At 41.9% G+C, this 13,962-nt stretch overlaps 1 protein-coding gene across 1 annotated transcript in view; it reads left to right on the top strand.

The window, feature by feature from the left end:
- Positions 1-13,304, top strand: part of ITGAL (integrin subunit alpha L) — a 164,139-nt gene extending 150,835 nt beyond the window's left edge. Inside the window, exons 28-30 of the mRNA XM_033946954.1 lie at positions 7,351-7,452; positions 12,051-12,161; positions 12,926-13,304. Of these exons, the coding sequence (XP_033802845.1) occupies positions 7,351-7,452; positions 12,051-12,161; positions 12,926-13,066 (354 nt within the window). The 3' untranslated portion in view covers positions 13,067-13,304. The remainder of the gene's footprint in view (positions 1-7,350; positions 7,453-12,050; positions 12,162-12,925) is intronic.
- Positions 13,305-13,962: the final 658 nt, after the last annotated feature.

The raw sequence follows: 13,962 nt of genomic DNA, 5'->3' as shown, positions 1-13,962 counted from the left end.
AGCACGGGTTTTAGCACCGTCAGCGGCAGTAACTGCTCCAACGCTCATAGAATTCCTCTGAATGTCGGAGCAGTTACCACCGCTGCCGGCGCTAAAACCTGTACTATGCGTTCGTAAAAGAGGGGGTTAAATTGATAGAAACAGTCAAAGAATTAGCCAGGAGACAGGTATGGATGACGGAACAAGCCAGGGAGACAGGAATGGGGAGCACCAAGTTGAGGTGCAATTATAGCTTGCTATGGCCCTGACTGCACACAACTGGCAACCGCCTAGAGGAGGGATGGGGCCACGTGTCCTCTGTTTTGTCTTCACAAATATGGTAACCCTAGTAAGCACAGAGCTCTCATGTTACTATAGCTCCAAATTATTGGGGACAGAAACCTTCTCTGTAATTGCTTTATGCTTTATATTTATTTTTTGGGATTTGGTTCATGCTTTTTTCTCAGTTGTAGCTCAGGCAAGTTATAGTCAAGCACAGTAGGTATTTCCTTGGCCCTGGTAGGCTCATAAAGTCACAAGGTGATGCAATGGGATTTGACTGGAGTCTTGCTGATTCTCAGCCTAGTGATCTAACCATTAGGCTAGTCATGTAGGTATAGTGCAACAGGAGAAACTTATCAGATGTTCTGGAAAACCTGGACATGTCCTCTTTTTAGAGAACTGTCCAGATGCCCGGATGGACTTTCCAAAAACCAGCAGTTGTCCGGGTTTTGGAAAGCTCTGGCCGTGTCCAGAGGGCCTCTCAGCATGTGCGGATAATGTGACATGTCCACACATGCAGGCCTCTGGACACACCTGAAGGTCACAATTGAATTTATGAGGCTTTCTGTGGGCGGGGCTTGAGTGGAACAGGTCGGGGCTGAAAGCAGAACAGGGTGGGGCCGGATCGGGGCAGGGCCATGCATTCAGGATTTTACCAAGGAAAATATGGTAACACTATTTAAGTCACATTATTTGCCCCTTAACGTCACTTAAAAGGCACTAACAAAGCTTCTCGTGCCCTAATACAGCAATATTTAAGTCACTGAGATGAGCTGAAAATGCATGTAAAGCAGCTCATTGCTGTGTAAATTCCATAATGTAATAATAATAATAATAATTATTATTATTTATATACCGCAATACCTCACAGTTCAGTGTGGTTTATAATGAAAAGTAAGAACTGTGAATTAACATCACAAAATTCAGAACATTCTGCGTAATTTTAAAAAGTATAACAGAAAATTTCATCTAGATTACATATATTTATCAAATAGATAGGTTTTTAATGATCTTCTAAAAGCTTGGTAAGAAAAAGAATTAAAATCAAATTACTAAAACTTTTCTTCCATATACAGTACCTGCCTGGAATGAACATAAGAATTGCCATACTGGGACAGACCAAAGGTCCATCAAGCCCAGTATCCTGTTTCCTTTTTTTTTTAAATATTTTATTTATAACATTTTACAATATTACCAAGCATATACATCTTGTACAGAAAAGTGAGATCAAACTACATATTAAACTATAATTCCAAAATTAATATTTGCTACAAGGAAATACCAATCTAGCTGTTCTCACACTAGTCCTCAATATTATTGGATCCATTATTAAGAGCCGAACTTATATACTTCAAATTAATTAAGCAAGAAAAATCCTTGTCTAACTAAAGTGCGGGGAACTAATTTCTCATAGGCGTTATTACGTTGTTATTCCTTTTTCAAGACGTTTCATTGAGAGAAAACTAATCAATTGAGATGGCTCTGTAAATATATATTTCAATGATAAATATCTAACTACACATTTACATGGATATCTCAAGAAAAAACTACCCCCTATTTGAGTCACTCCAGGTTTTAAAATTAAAAATTCTTTCCTTCTTTTTTGAGTCTCTCTGGAGACATCAGGGAAAATCTGAATATGTTGCCCCAGGAAGTCTTTAGACCTATTTTTAAAGAAAAGTTTTAATATCCAATCCTTGTCTGGAGCCAAAGCCACAGACAACAAGAGAGTAGCTGGAACCGCCAACTCTCTATCTGATTGTTCCAATATTGCTGAAATGTCCAATGACCTCTCCCGGGGTTCCTCCATGTTTTCTTCTTTGAATTGGGGCTTAGCAGGTAAGTAATACACTCTTGTAAGAGGAGGTAAGGAATTTTCAGGAATTTCCAAAATTTCCATAAAATATCTTTTCACCATTTCTCTGGGAGAAGTTGACAGGATCTTTGGAAAATTTATAAATCTCAAATTATTTATTCGACCATTATTCTCCTGCATTTCCAACTTCTTCCTGAGTAATATATTATCTTTTACCAACATATCTTGATTTTGTTTTAATAACATTAACTCCTTATTTGTATCTTGTGACTCTGTTTTAAATTGTAACATGTCCTGCTTTAAAAATTTTATTTCTTCCTTTTGTTCTTTTAATTCTTTATCCAAACTTTTTATTTGAGGATTTAAGGAATTTCCCAAATTCACAACCAAGTCCCATAATGCTTCGAGTGTGACTGTAGGAGGTTTTGTAGGTGAGAAAAGTTGTAATGGTGTAGTAACTAAATGTTCTGAAATTAGCTTTACCTCAGTGACGTCTTGTATTCCCCCAACTTCTGTTGTCCCGGTCACAAGTCCTTGCAGAGAGATCATTCCTCTCTGCGTTGTCATATTCAGCGAGCTCTCCATACTAGCCTCTGTGGACAAAGAGAAACCCACCTCCTCAGGTGGATTCTGGTCCCTTGGAGAGCTTGCAGCTTGTGGCGTCGGTTGAAGGGGTGGCGTCCTAACATCGGGACTAAGAGTGACATCATGCTCAGGGGCACCCACCGCACCGCTCTCCGGCGGTGTCCCCAACGAGCTAGAACCCGACCCTTCTTGTTCCCGTTGTAGGCGTCGGAGAAAATCATCAATAGTGACCACTGGGGTTAAGGATCGCCGGGAGGCTCCTCCAGTATTCCTTCCCCGTCTTTTCGGCATTGTTAAAATAAGAAAAATTCCAACGACGTCCTCACTGCAGCAGACATAGGATAAACTTCTTGGATCCAATAATAGGAAGCAGGATCCAAGCTGGATCTATATACCCCTAATGAAGGTTGCCCACTATGGGCTCCTGGGCTCCACGTGGCTCCTAAGGGGCTCCCAAGGGGCCTTGCGTGCCCCTTAGGGCACGCCCCTTCGGCCACGCCCTGCGGCCGCAACCACAGCAGCGTCTGCCTTTAGCGATGTTGGAGACGGACCCAGTGACGTCAGGGGTCCGTCTCTGTGAATGCCTGTCTGTGCCGCCCAGCAGGAAGAGAAGCCGCCGCTGTGGAATCCAGGACCAGCCACGGGTCACCCCACAACTCTCCTCCAGCCGGTAACTGCTCCAAGCACTACCACAGCAGCGTCTGCCTTTAGCGATGTTGGAGACGGACCCAGTGACGTCAGGGGTCCGTCTCTGTGAATGCCTGTCTGTGCCGCCCAGCAGGAAGAGAAGCCGCCGCTGTGGAATCCAGGACCAGCCACGGGTCACCCCACAACTCTCCTCCAGCCGGTAACTGCTCCCATCCTGTTTCCAACAGTGGCCAATCCAGGTCACAAGTACCTAGCTAGATCCCAAGTAGTAAAACAGATTTTATGGTGCTTATCCTAGGAAAAAGCAGTGCATTTCCCCAAGCCATCTCAATAATGGCCTATGGACTTATCTTTTAGGAAATTATCCAAACCTTTTTTAAAACCCAGCTAAGCTAACTGATTTCACCATATTATCCAGCAACAAATTCTAGAGTTTAATTACACTTTGTGTGAAGAAATATTTTCTCCGGTTTAAATATTTATTTATTTGATTCGTTTTCTAGCCCGTTGTTCCCAAAGAGCTCAGAACAGGTAGTGTACCTGTAAGGTGGCTCGCAAGCCACTTTAGTCCATTGCCATGGGAGTCAGCAATTTGTGATGCAGAGATACTGCAGGTATACTGCAGAGATATTGCAGGTCAGAGACTCCCATGGTAAATCAAGGTGCAGTAAAAGCACAATAATGGACTTTTCATGTGACATTCACTACAGTACCTTTTAGAGTAGGGTTACCAGACGTCTGGATTTACCCGAACATGTCCTCTTTTTAGAGGACTGTCTGGGCGTCTGGACAGCTTTTCAAAACCCGGCACTTTGTGCTTGCAATTTCATCAAATCGCATCTGCACTTGCGCAGATGCACTCCAGACTTGGCCCGAAGAGGCAAGGTTTGCATGGGATAGGTCTGGGGTGGAGCGAGGACACATGTGCTCTTTTTCCAAATGCAAAATCTGGTAACCCTATCTTAGAGTGTCCCTCTGCTGTGCTCAGCTATCTATGAACAGTTTGCTAAGAATGCTGGTTGCTTGTACGTCTCAGAAGCTTGTTTTTGTTCGTTTTTCATGGGGACATCTTTGTATTCGAGAATGACCAAAAAATGTAGACATACTAAGGGCCAAAACGTCTACATACTAAGGGCCAAAACGTCTCCTTTGGGGGCAACCTTTTTTCTTAGACATCCTTGTAAATGTGTCATTCACTATAAAATTCAGAAGTATGTTTTCTTTGAACCTCTTCAACTGATGACTTTCCTGTCCCTGTCCCGATTGGAGAAGGAGAGTGCTCAATAGAATAAATGCCCTTACTCTCTGATAGCTTATGATTTCATAAAGAATATTTATCTTAGTTAACTCGCTTTTGAATTACATCTTGGATTGATTTAAGGACTTGAGAAGATTTATGTTAATAGATTAAAGTTTATTTAGTATTGGTGCTATAGTTAATTTTCTTGTCATGAATCCTCTTTCTGTACAAGTTTATCTTGATTGTATAACTGAAAACTTATAAATAAATAAAAAAAATTTAAAAAAACGATAAACTATCTTACAGTTTTGAAAATGAACATTTACTCTTCTGGATTTCTAGACGTCTTTCTCAAAACATCTAAACTCAGACTTAGACGTCCTATTGAAAATGCCCTTCTAGGTGCACAAATGCTCATATTTAGTTTGGGCAATAAAATTCCTGATCTGGAAGCCCTAATGCTGCACATGGACTTGAACATTTTGGCCATTACAGAAGCATTGTTCAATGAGTCTCATGAATTGAATATCTCCATATCTGGTTATAACCTAATCAGGGGGAAAAAGATGACAAGAAACATGGAGGCATAGCTCTCTAGGCATAATTCAGTATTAGACAGCTGAAATGCAAAGGGGATTAGAAAAAGAGGAAGTCCTATGGATTGTGTTGGAAAGAGGAGAATGCACTTCAACTACACTGGTATAATCTACAGACCTTGGACTGAAACGGATGAACTATACCAGGGGTGTCAAACTCAGGCCCGTGGGCCAAATTTGGCCCACATAGTAATTAAATTTGGCCTACCATTTCTTCCCTCTCTCCATCCCAGCTTCCCGGTCTCATCTTCAAAGCAGCCTGCAAGAGGATCACCAGTCAGCTGTAGCGAACCTAGCAAGCTGCCGTTGACCTCCACAGCACATTCCCTCTGCTGCGATCACATACGTCAGAGGAGGGGCAGGACTGTGGCAGAGGGAACGTGCTGCAGAGGCCGAGGCAGTCTGCTAGGTTTGCTACAGCTAACCGGCGATCCTCTTGCAGTCTGTTTTTAAGATGATACCAGGAAGCTGTAATGGAGGGAGGGAAGGAACGGCGGGCCAAATCTTGAAGGTGAGACCGGGAAGAAGAAGGGGGAAAACATGCAGGCCTTCGGGGCAGGGGGTGGGCCTTGGTATAGAAGTACATGAAGGGAAGGAAGGAGGGGTCCAAACAAACATGAATATGTTGGAATGAGGGGGGAAGGGGAAGAAATAATGGGTTTATAAACAGAGGAGAGGGAGAGAGATGGTGGACAATGGGATGGAGGGAGGGAAAGAACAGAAAGGAAGATACGTTGGACACAAGGGATGGTATGGAGGGGGATAGAGATACTGGATAGGAAGGTAGTTGGGAAGAGAAAAAGAGAGATGGTGGACCCTGGGGTGGTGGGGAAGGAGGGAGAGATGCTGGATGAAAGGGTAGTTGAAAAAAGGAGAGATGGTGGATCTGGGGATGGTGGGGTCCATCGCTGCAGCTGCGGGGATGGAGATGAGAAAAGGAAAAATGCCAGACCTCCGGTGGAGGGGAGGGAAACAGAAGGGGGGGAAACAGAAAGGGAGGACAGGGATAGAAGATGGATGGTTAGCATGGAGAAAAAAGAAAACAACTAATGGGAAGGAGACCCTGGCAAGCGAGTTATCAGAAGACAACCAGAGCCTGGGACCAACATGATTTGAACAATGACCAACAACAAAAGGTAGAAAAAATGATTTTATTTTCTGTTTTGTGATTACAATATGTCAGATTTGAAATGTGTATCCTGTCAGAGCTAGTGTTAGACAGCAAGTGTGATCTAGGACCTAAAAGAGAGAAGAAAAGTCTTTTTTATTTATTTTGTTTACATCACAGAGCCAGCGTGGGTTTGGAGAGGTTGTAACCCTATACTTCTACTAAGACTAAGGGGTCCTTTTATTAAGGTGCGCATTTAGCGTGCGCTAAATCAGTTAGAATACCTTAATAAAAAATTTGGCCCGCAACTTAACCTGTTTTAGATTTCAGCCCCTTATGTGATTGAGTTTTACACCCCTGAACTATACAGAGACTTGATCAATAAAAGGAGTATGATACTGTGTGACTTCAGTCTACCAATATAGATTGGAATATCCCGTCTGCAAATCTGAAAAGAAGTAAAAAGTTAATGGATGCCCTACAAGGGGCTTTGTTAGACAAATTGTGAGAGAACCCACCAGGGAAGGGTTATTGTTGGATTTCATACTAATGGAGAAACTGTATCTAAAGTCCAAGTGGATGCTCTTTGAGATGACAGTGATCACTGCTCAGTGTCATTTGGTATAAGAGCTAAAGTGGAATCTTTTTATACCAAACTCAAAGTCTTGGACTTCAAACATGCCAGCCTCAGCAAAATGGACCTGGCTAGCCTCTAAGTGCTAATATTCAGTAATATTCAGCATTCATCTTGCTATGAATATTAGCTCTTAACTAGCTAAGTGCTATTTAGTTGGCCATGAACCATTTCTAGCCAATGAAATATCACACGGTATGTGATCAAACGTATTCTGTACAAAGGAGGCATGCAAAGTCAGGAACACAGTTATACAAATGCTCTTCACAAGTGTAACTTGCATATTGGGTAGCCAATTTTGTAAAAGCCCTTTTCCACAGGTAAAGTACCACCAGAAATGTCTTTTAAAATTATCCTCTGTATATTGAATATTAAGGTTTTGAATTATGGCAGTAACCAAAGAATATAGAAAGAGTTCATTCTAATAAGTGTCTCTTACTCAGTCTCTCTCTCTTTCTGCAGGATTCATCCACATCCAGTTTTAAGTTTCACAGTGCACTCTGGATTAGTTTCAACACCAGCAAATACATTAGTTTGTACAGCATTGATTTCACTCAAGCACAGGTAACAGATTCTTGTGTAATGACTCCATTGCTACATATACCCAAGGGAATTACATGATTCTCCAAGGACAAACATATATATATTCTCACATTTGAGTGACATCATCCATGGAACCTGGCAAAGAGAAACTTAGATCCATTAAATCATATTTCGATAGGACAGCATTCAGAATCCTAGTGCAATCCCTCGTACTAAGTCAACTTGACTACTGCAACATCGCCTATTTAGCAATCTCCCAAAAGAATATGCAACGTCTTCAAATAATGCAAAATGCAGCGGTCAGACTTATCTGCGGGCTGAAGAAATTCGACCACGTGACACCTTATTACCGGCAGTTGCACTGGCTGCCAACAGAAGCACGCGTAAAGTTTAAGTTGCCTGCCTCTACTTCAAAGTACTACGTATATCAGGGGTGTCCAATGTCGGTCCTCGAGGGCCGCAGTCCAGTCGGGTTTTCAGGATTTCCCCAATGAATATGCATGAGATCTATGTGCATGCACTGCTTTCAATGCATATTCATTAGGGAAATCCTGAAAACCCGACTGGACTGCGGCCCTCGAGGACCGACATTGGACACCCCTGTACTATATGGACTAGCCCCCAAATACATAACGGACCTTTTCTCTTTTTCCACCAACAGATGCAAGAGAAGCACACATTCAAACTTCGTTTCCTCTCCAGTTAGAGGTTGCAAACTAAAAAAACACCATGAATACCTTCTCTCACACCAAGCTGCCATATGGGGTAAAAAAGACTTAGATCAATTGCTTTCACCCACCACTTATGATGAATTCAGGAAGCACCTAAAAACATACCTGTTCCTGAAATACCTAGACAACTGACCCGCACTTCTCTCTCTCCACAATAAAGGTCCTCCCAATCTCTTATCCATTCCCTCTCTCCTCATAAGTCCGCATAAAACTTCACGGTTCAGCGATTCATAAAAACTGTTATTATCATATTGTAATTTTTCGCTGTATTTTTTTGAAATGCCTTACCTTTTCCTAACAGGTCCACTCAGAAATTTCTTAGCAAACTGTATAACCTATATTCTCGCTCAGCAAACTGTATATTTATATTTTTACTTTCTTAAAATTTCTGCACTCTGTATTTCCTCTGATCATCTGCATACTGTAACTCGCTGAACATTCAGCTTCCTTGATTGTAAACCGCCTAGAAGTCGCAAGATTGTGGTGGTATAGAAGAATAAAGTTATTATTATTATTATTATTATTATTAATAAAAGTGACCTGTCACTTAAGGACCGCCCATACCATGTGCATTCTGGTGCCTTCCCACCCATCAGCTCATGGATTCTTCAGTTCTTAGTTTTCCATAAAGATGAGAAGCTGTGTTTTTTCAAGTTCTCTTTAGCACGTAAAACTTTTCCCATTTTTGTGCCTTCCCTTTGTTTTGTTTTTTAAATTCAGTTATGTCATTGTTAGTTATTTCTTTCAAGTTCTGTTGTGTTTTGTTGAGTTTTCAACTTTTTAGTTTTTTGAGCCTTCAGGCCTCTTTCAGCCTGTTTTTGGCCCAGGAACATCAACTCATTTTCGGCCTGAGTCCTACTCAAGCTCCCCGGACCATTGCACCCTTTGACTTCACGTCGGCAGTTTTTCCATAGATGTCCAAGGCACCTAGCAGCTTCAAATTGTGCACTCGATGCCTGGTTCCACAGCTCTGAAAAGGATTCATGTCGCTACCTACTGAACTGGAAGACCTGATCCCTAAGGTTAAAGAGTTCTACAAAAAGAATCACAGTGGCAGGAAGTTACACTGACATCACCTCATGTCAAATGGCATTATCACATTTAAGAATAAGAGGTTTAGAGGCAGTTACAAAATTAGACAGGGACACTGTTCAGGCAATTAGGCCTGATGGGCCTCCGCGGGAGCGGACCGCTGGGCAAGATGGACCTCTGGTCTGCCTCAGCGGTGGCAACTTCTTATGTTCTTATGACCAGTATGACCTGGAGGTAATTACATTTCAACTGGCTGTTCTATTTGCCTGGAACTAAAGACCCAGGGAGAAAATTCGTTTTGAAAATCTGAAACTGGCAACAGAGCTTCCTGCTGCAGAGCTAAGAAGGACTTTTTGGTCTCTTGTAGCTTTTCCAAAACTGAAATGTCAAGTAAGAACATAAGAATTGCCACTGCTGGGACAGAACAGTGGTCCATCGTGCCCAGCAGTCCGCTCACGCAGCGGCCCTTAGGTCAAAGACCAGTGCCCTAACTGAGAGTCTTACCTGCATACGTTCTGGTTCAGCAGGAACTTGTCTAACTTTGTATTAAATCCCTGGAGGGTGTTTTCCCCTATAACAGCCTCCGGAAGAGCATTCCAATTTTCTACCACTCTCTGGGTGAAGAAGAACTTCCTTATGTTTGTGCAGAATCTATCTCCTTTTAACTTTAGAGAGTGCTCTCTCTCATTCTCTCTACCTTTGAGAGGGCGAACATCCTGTCTTTATCTAATAAGTCTATTCCCTTCATTATCTTGAATGTTTCGATCATGTCCCCTCTCAGTCTCCTCTTTTCAGTGCCGTGGCTGTCGTTCTGGATCGATGTTTTGGCCCCGTGTCCAGGTTGAAGCGGATCATATTGTGAGCACTGCTTCCCAGTGTCCCTTCTACTTCTACACCTTGCGCCAGTCCTCGTAGTCCATTTAGAATTAAGCCCAGAACTGCATTTCCTCTCGTATTTTCCTTGACAAGTCGTTTCAGGAAGCAATCACCTACAGCATCCAGTTTTATTATATGAACCTCAAGTCAGCTCTCCTAACGACTTCACAGAAGGTACCCTCTTCTCTGTGAACCAGGAGTTCAACTTAATAAAAAAATGCAAAAGTTCAGAAAAAAAGAGAAAATAAATTTGATTGGGCAGTTTCAACTCACTACTGAAAAAAGAAGAAAATGAAGGAATAGTTCAGCTAAGAATCTGCCACTGCATTATTTTAAAGTTGGGCATGTAGTTTGTCATTTTATACTGATAGATACTGGTACAGTAGTTTTGAGATTCCTTATGATTTCTTTGGGGGTTAGACATTGTAGAAATGTTATTTTATAGCACCCAACAATCATAGTGATAGATTACCAAATCTTTCTAAATACTGAATCCTAACCTCCACCGGCCCAAATGTCAAAAACTAGGATTAGGTTACTAGGTGCAACCTGGGTGGTCAACTGAGTCCTCAGCTCCCTAGACCTTTGATCATAGGGCTGAGGTAGCTGGTACTGAATTGTAGTTTGTGTGTAAGGCTGGTAAAGCCGCTATGGATAGATCTGTAGGAAATATTGTTGATGGTAGGTTTTCTTGTAAAGTGAAACTTGTCCTAATGGTTGGGGACAACAGCTCATGTATGATAGAACAATTATCCTCGAGACATCACATCATTAACCTTGTCTTCAAAAATGTTGTCCCTTAGACAAGGAGCATCTGCAAGGTGCTTCTTGAAGAATCCAGAGGTTCTTCTTTTTGTACCGCAGCTGGGCAGTATGAGGGGAATAACTGCGGGATATAGATTCTGTTGCCATAGATACAGAGGCAGTTTTCTATCTCCCGTGGACAACACTGAGATTAAATTTATTGCAATCAATTACATCCCAGGGAAGCTCATACAATTGCCATTCCCCAGAGTTGTTGGAGTGGCATGCTGATGCCTTTAAAGTTAGTTTTATAGTCTGAACTCACTCCCAATGACAATATCAAGGTGGGGGTTTTTGGCATGAAGAGAGTTTGCGTTGCTTGTGGTTCTCATGGTTACCAATACTCAGTCCAACAGGCCACTGATTTGGAGGCTTGGCATCACCTGAACATCTTGCACCTGAAGTGCTCTACTTCTTTTTGACATGATGATGAAATTTAAAGTTCTTTGCGTGCTTTCTCTGAGACATGAGAGTGTGTCTGAAGATTAACTGAAGGGGGAGCTCCATACACAGGTTCGTCTGGATGACATCACTGTTCAGTGTGCCTGATTTTCATCTGCTTAACTGTGGAGAATCAACTATGTACCTGTAGGCATCCCTCACATCCATTTCTCTATCACCATCCTACCATCCGCCCATGCCTCTCATCCACATCTACTGCCAAAATATCGTGTGAAAAAAATAAAAGTATAATTTCAATTTTTTTCCCATAATTTTCCATTTCTTGGTGCAAAAAAAGTAGGGGTCTGACACAATGTCTTCCAAGAAGTATAAAGTTTAATAAAATCAAGTATTTTTTCAATGTAAACTTTACATTGGCTGGAAGACATTGTATCAGATCCCTACCCCTTTGCTCCTTTGTTGGTTTTGCATAGGGGCAAACCTTTTTACCCTGCTGGGTGGGGTGGGGGGGTTGTTCTCAATTTGTTTTGTGCACAATTCCCTGGGAAATAATTACAGATAGACACTTGCTCTCCAAACCTTTCATTCTGTGCAGTAAACTTAGATGTACTAACTGATTTGTCAAGGAATTAAAATATCAGAAGACAGTCCAACAGAATGCAAAAGCTAACAATGAATGTGATATATGTAAACCTCCTGCTGCAAGATTGTGTGTGACCTCTCAGTCTTTAGTAGTTTATGTTCCTCTTCTGACTTCATGTTTTGTATTTGCAGGCTGTCACCCAGGTGGATCTCTTTGAGCCAGAGAACTTCCTTTACATTATCATTGGCAGCAGTGCAGGAGGTCTAGTGTTGGTACTTCTCATTGGCATAGCACTGTACAAGGTAAGAGCTCTGTTCTCTAGAGGTAATGGAAGCTAGGTCTAAGCTTTGCAGCATTCGTAGCCTAAGGAGCTGAAACCAAACCAGTCAAAGTCTCCTAAACATAAGCAACACCTCCAGCCTTATCGTTGGGAAGCGAAAGTTTGATCATGTTTCTTCTTTGCTTAGAAAGCTTCATTGGCTTCCTGTTCACTTCAGGATCCAATTTAAATGCGCAAGTATTATTTTCAAACTTCTTTATGGAATATTTGATCCTCTGATTCCCTTACAATGGAATGCCTATAGAACCTGCTATTTGAGGAACACACAGAAGTACAAATTATCGTTTCCTCTTTCAAGGGAATTAAATCAGCTGGGAAACTTTGTCAGTCCTATGTTTTTAAGTTGGTAGAGATTTGGAATGGACTTTTGGTGTTATTATAATGATAGACCAATTGCAATTATTTTGGAAAACCTTAAAAACTCTGCTGTTCTCACAATATTTAATTAGCTTACCTGTAGAACCTACTAATTGTTAACATTGCAAGATTTCCTTCTATGATAGATTAAACTAATTTTCATTATCTTGTATGTCTCCTTATTTTATGTATATTCTAGCCTCTTGACTTCTTGTAAACCGAGTCGAGCTCCGACGAGAAATGACCCGGTTTATAAACTGAAGACTAGATTTGATTAGATTAAGGGCTGCAGCCCAAGCTGAGGATGCAACACAAATTTTCTGTTGAATCTGATCTGAGCATATACTTCATTTCTATTTTGGTTTTCAGTGTGGATTCTTCAAACGCTCTTATAAAGACAAGATGGAACTCACAGAGGATCAAGAGTTGCAGAATCCTATGGAAGAAGAAGAGGAAGAGCAGAAGAAAGACTCTCACCAGCCTCTCAATAAACCAGAAGTCAGTGAATAAAGATCCCCATATTCTTCCTTCCTCTGCAAACTATTAAAGACTTGAAAAGACTGGCTTTCAGCTTCCCATGAAAGTGCTGAATTCTCTCCAAACAGAAAAGTCCAGCATTAATGGACCACTTTTTTTACATCATTGCAGAATTTCTTGGTTGTTTGTTTAGTTGTTGGGGATTGGTTTTGTTTTTTTTTGGGGGGGGTATGTTTTTGCTAGAATTTTTCAATAAACTCTTAAAAAGTTTTGTCTTCTACAACTTTAATTTAGTGACTTCAATCAATGTTAAGGTAAATACTAATTGAAAACAGTTCAAGAGACAATTGTTTATTTTTATTTTCAGAATCGAGAATAAAAAATGTGTATAGTGCATTTTAAATGAAAGGTTGAAACTTGTGTCTGGAATCAAGGCAGCTGGCTTGTCTTTGAAGTTGGGATGTCAAAGATGAGAGTACATGATGAATGTACTAGAGGAAATCAGGAAGAGGTTTTTCATAGATTGTATTATGCCAGGCAGTGGTGTACCAAGGGGGGGCGGTCCGCCCCGGGTGCACGCTCCAAGGGAGGGGGAAAGACAGCCGGGTCCAGAACCTCCAGCGCTGCTCTAAATGGCACCTTAGCACTGCATATTTCAGAGCAGAGTCAGCAGCCGCGCTGAAGTGCAGGAAGGTCCCGCGGTGACTGTGTCTACCGCCTCTGCTCCGGAAGAGGTAAGTGATGTCAGAGGGGGGTGGACCGGCAGCCGCAGTCATCACAGGACCTTGCCGCAACTCCATGCATCTGCTGGCCCACCCCCTTCTGATGTCACTTACCTCTTCCGGAGCAGAGGCAGCAGAAGTAGTCATCGCGGGACCTTGCTGATGTGGATGGAGAGAGAAAGGAGCGTAGCAGGGTGGTGGAAGGAT

Source organism: Geotrypetes seraphini, chromosome 5, assembly GCF_902459505.1.
Source record: "Geotrypetes seraphini chromosome 5, aGeoSer1.1, whole genome shotgun sequence".
Lineage (NCBI taxonomy): Eukaryota > Metazoa > Chordata > Amphibia > Gymnophiona > Dermophiidae > Geotrypetes > Geotrypetes seraphini.
This window is presented reverse-complemented; position numbering and strand designations above follow the sequence as displayed.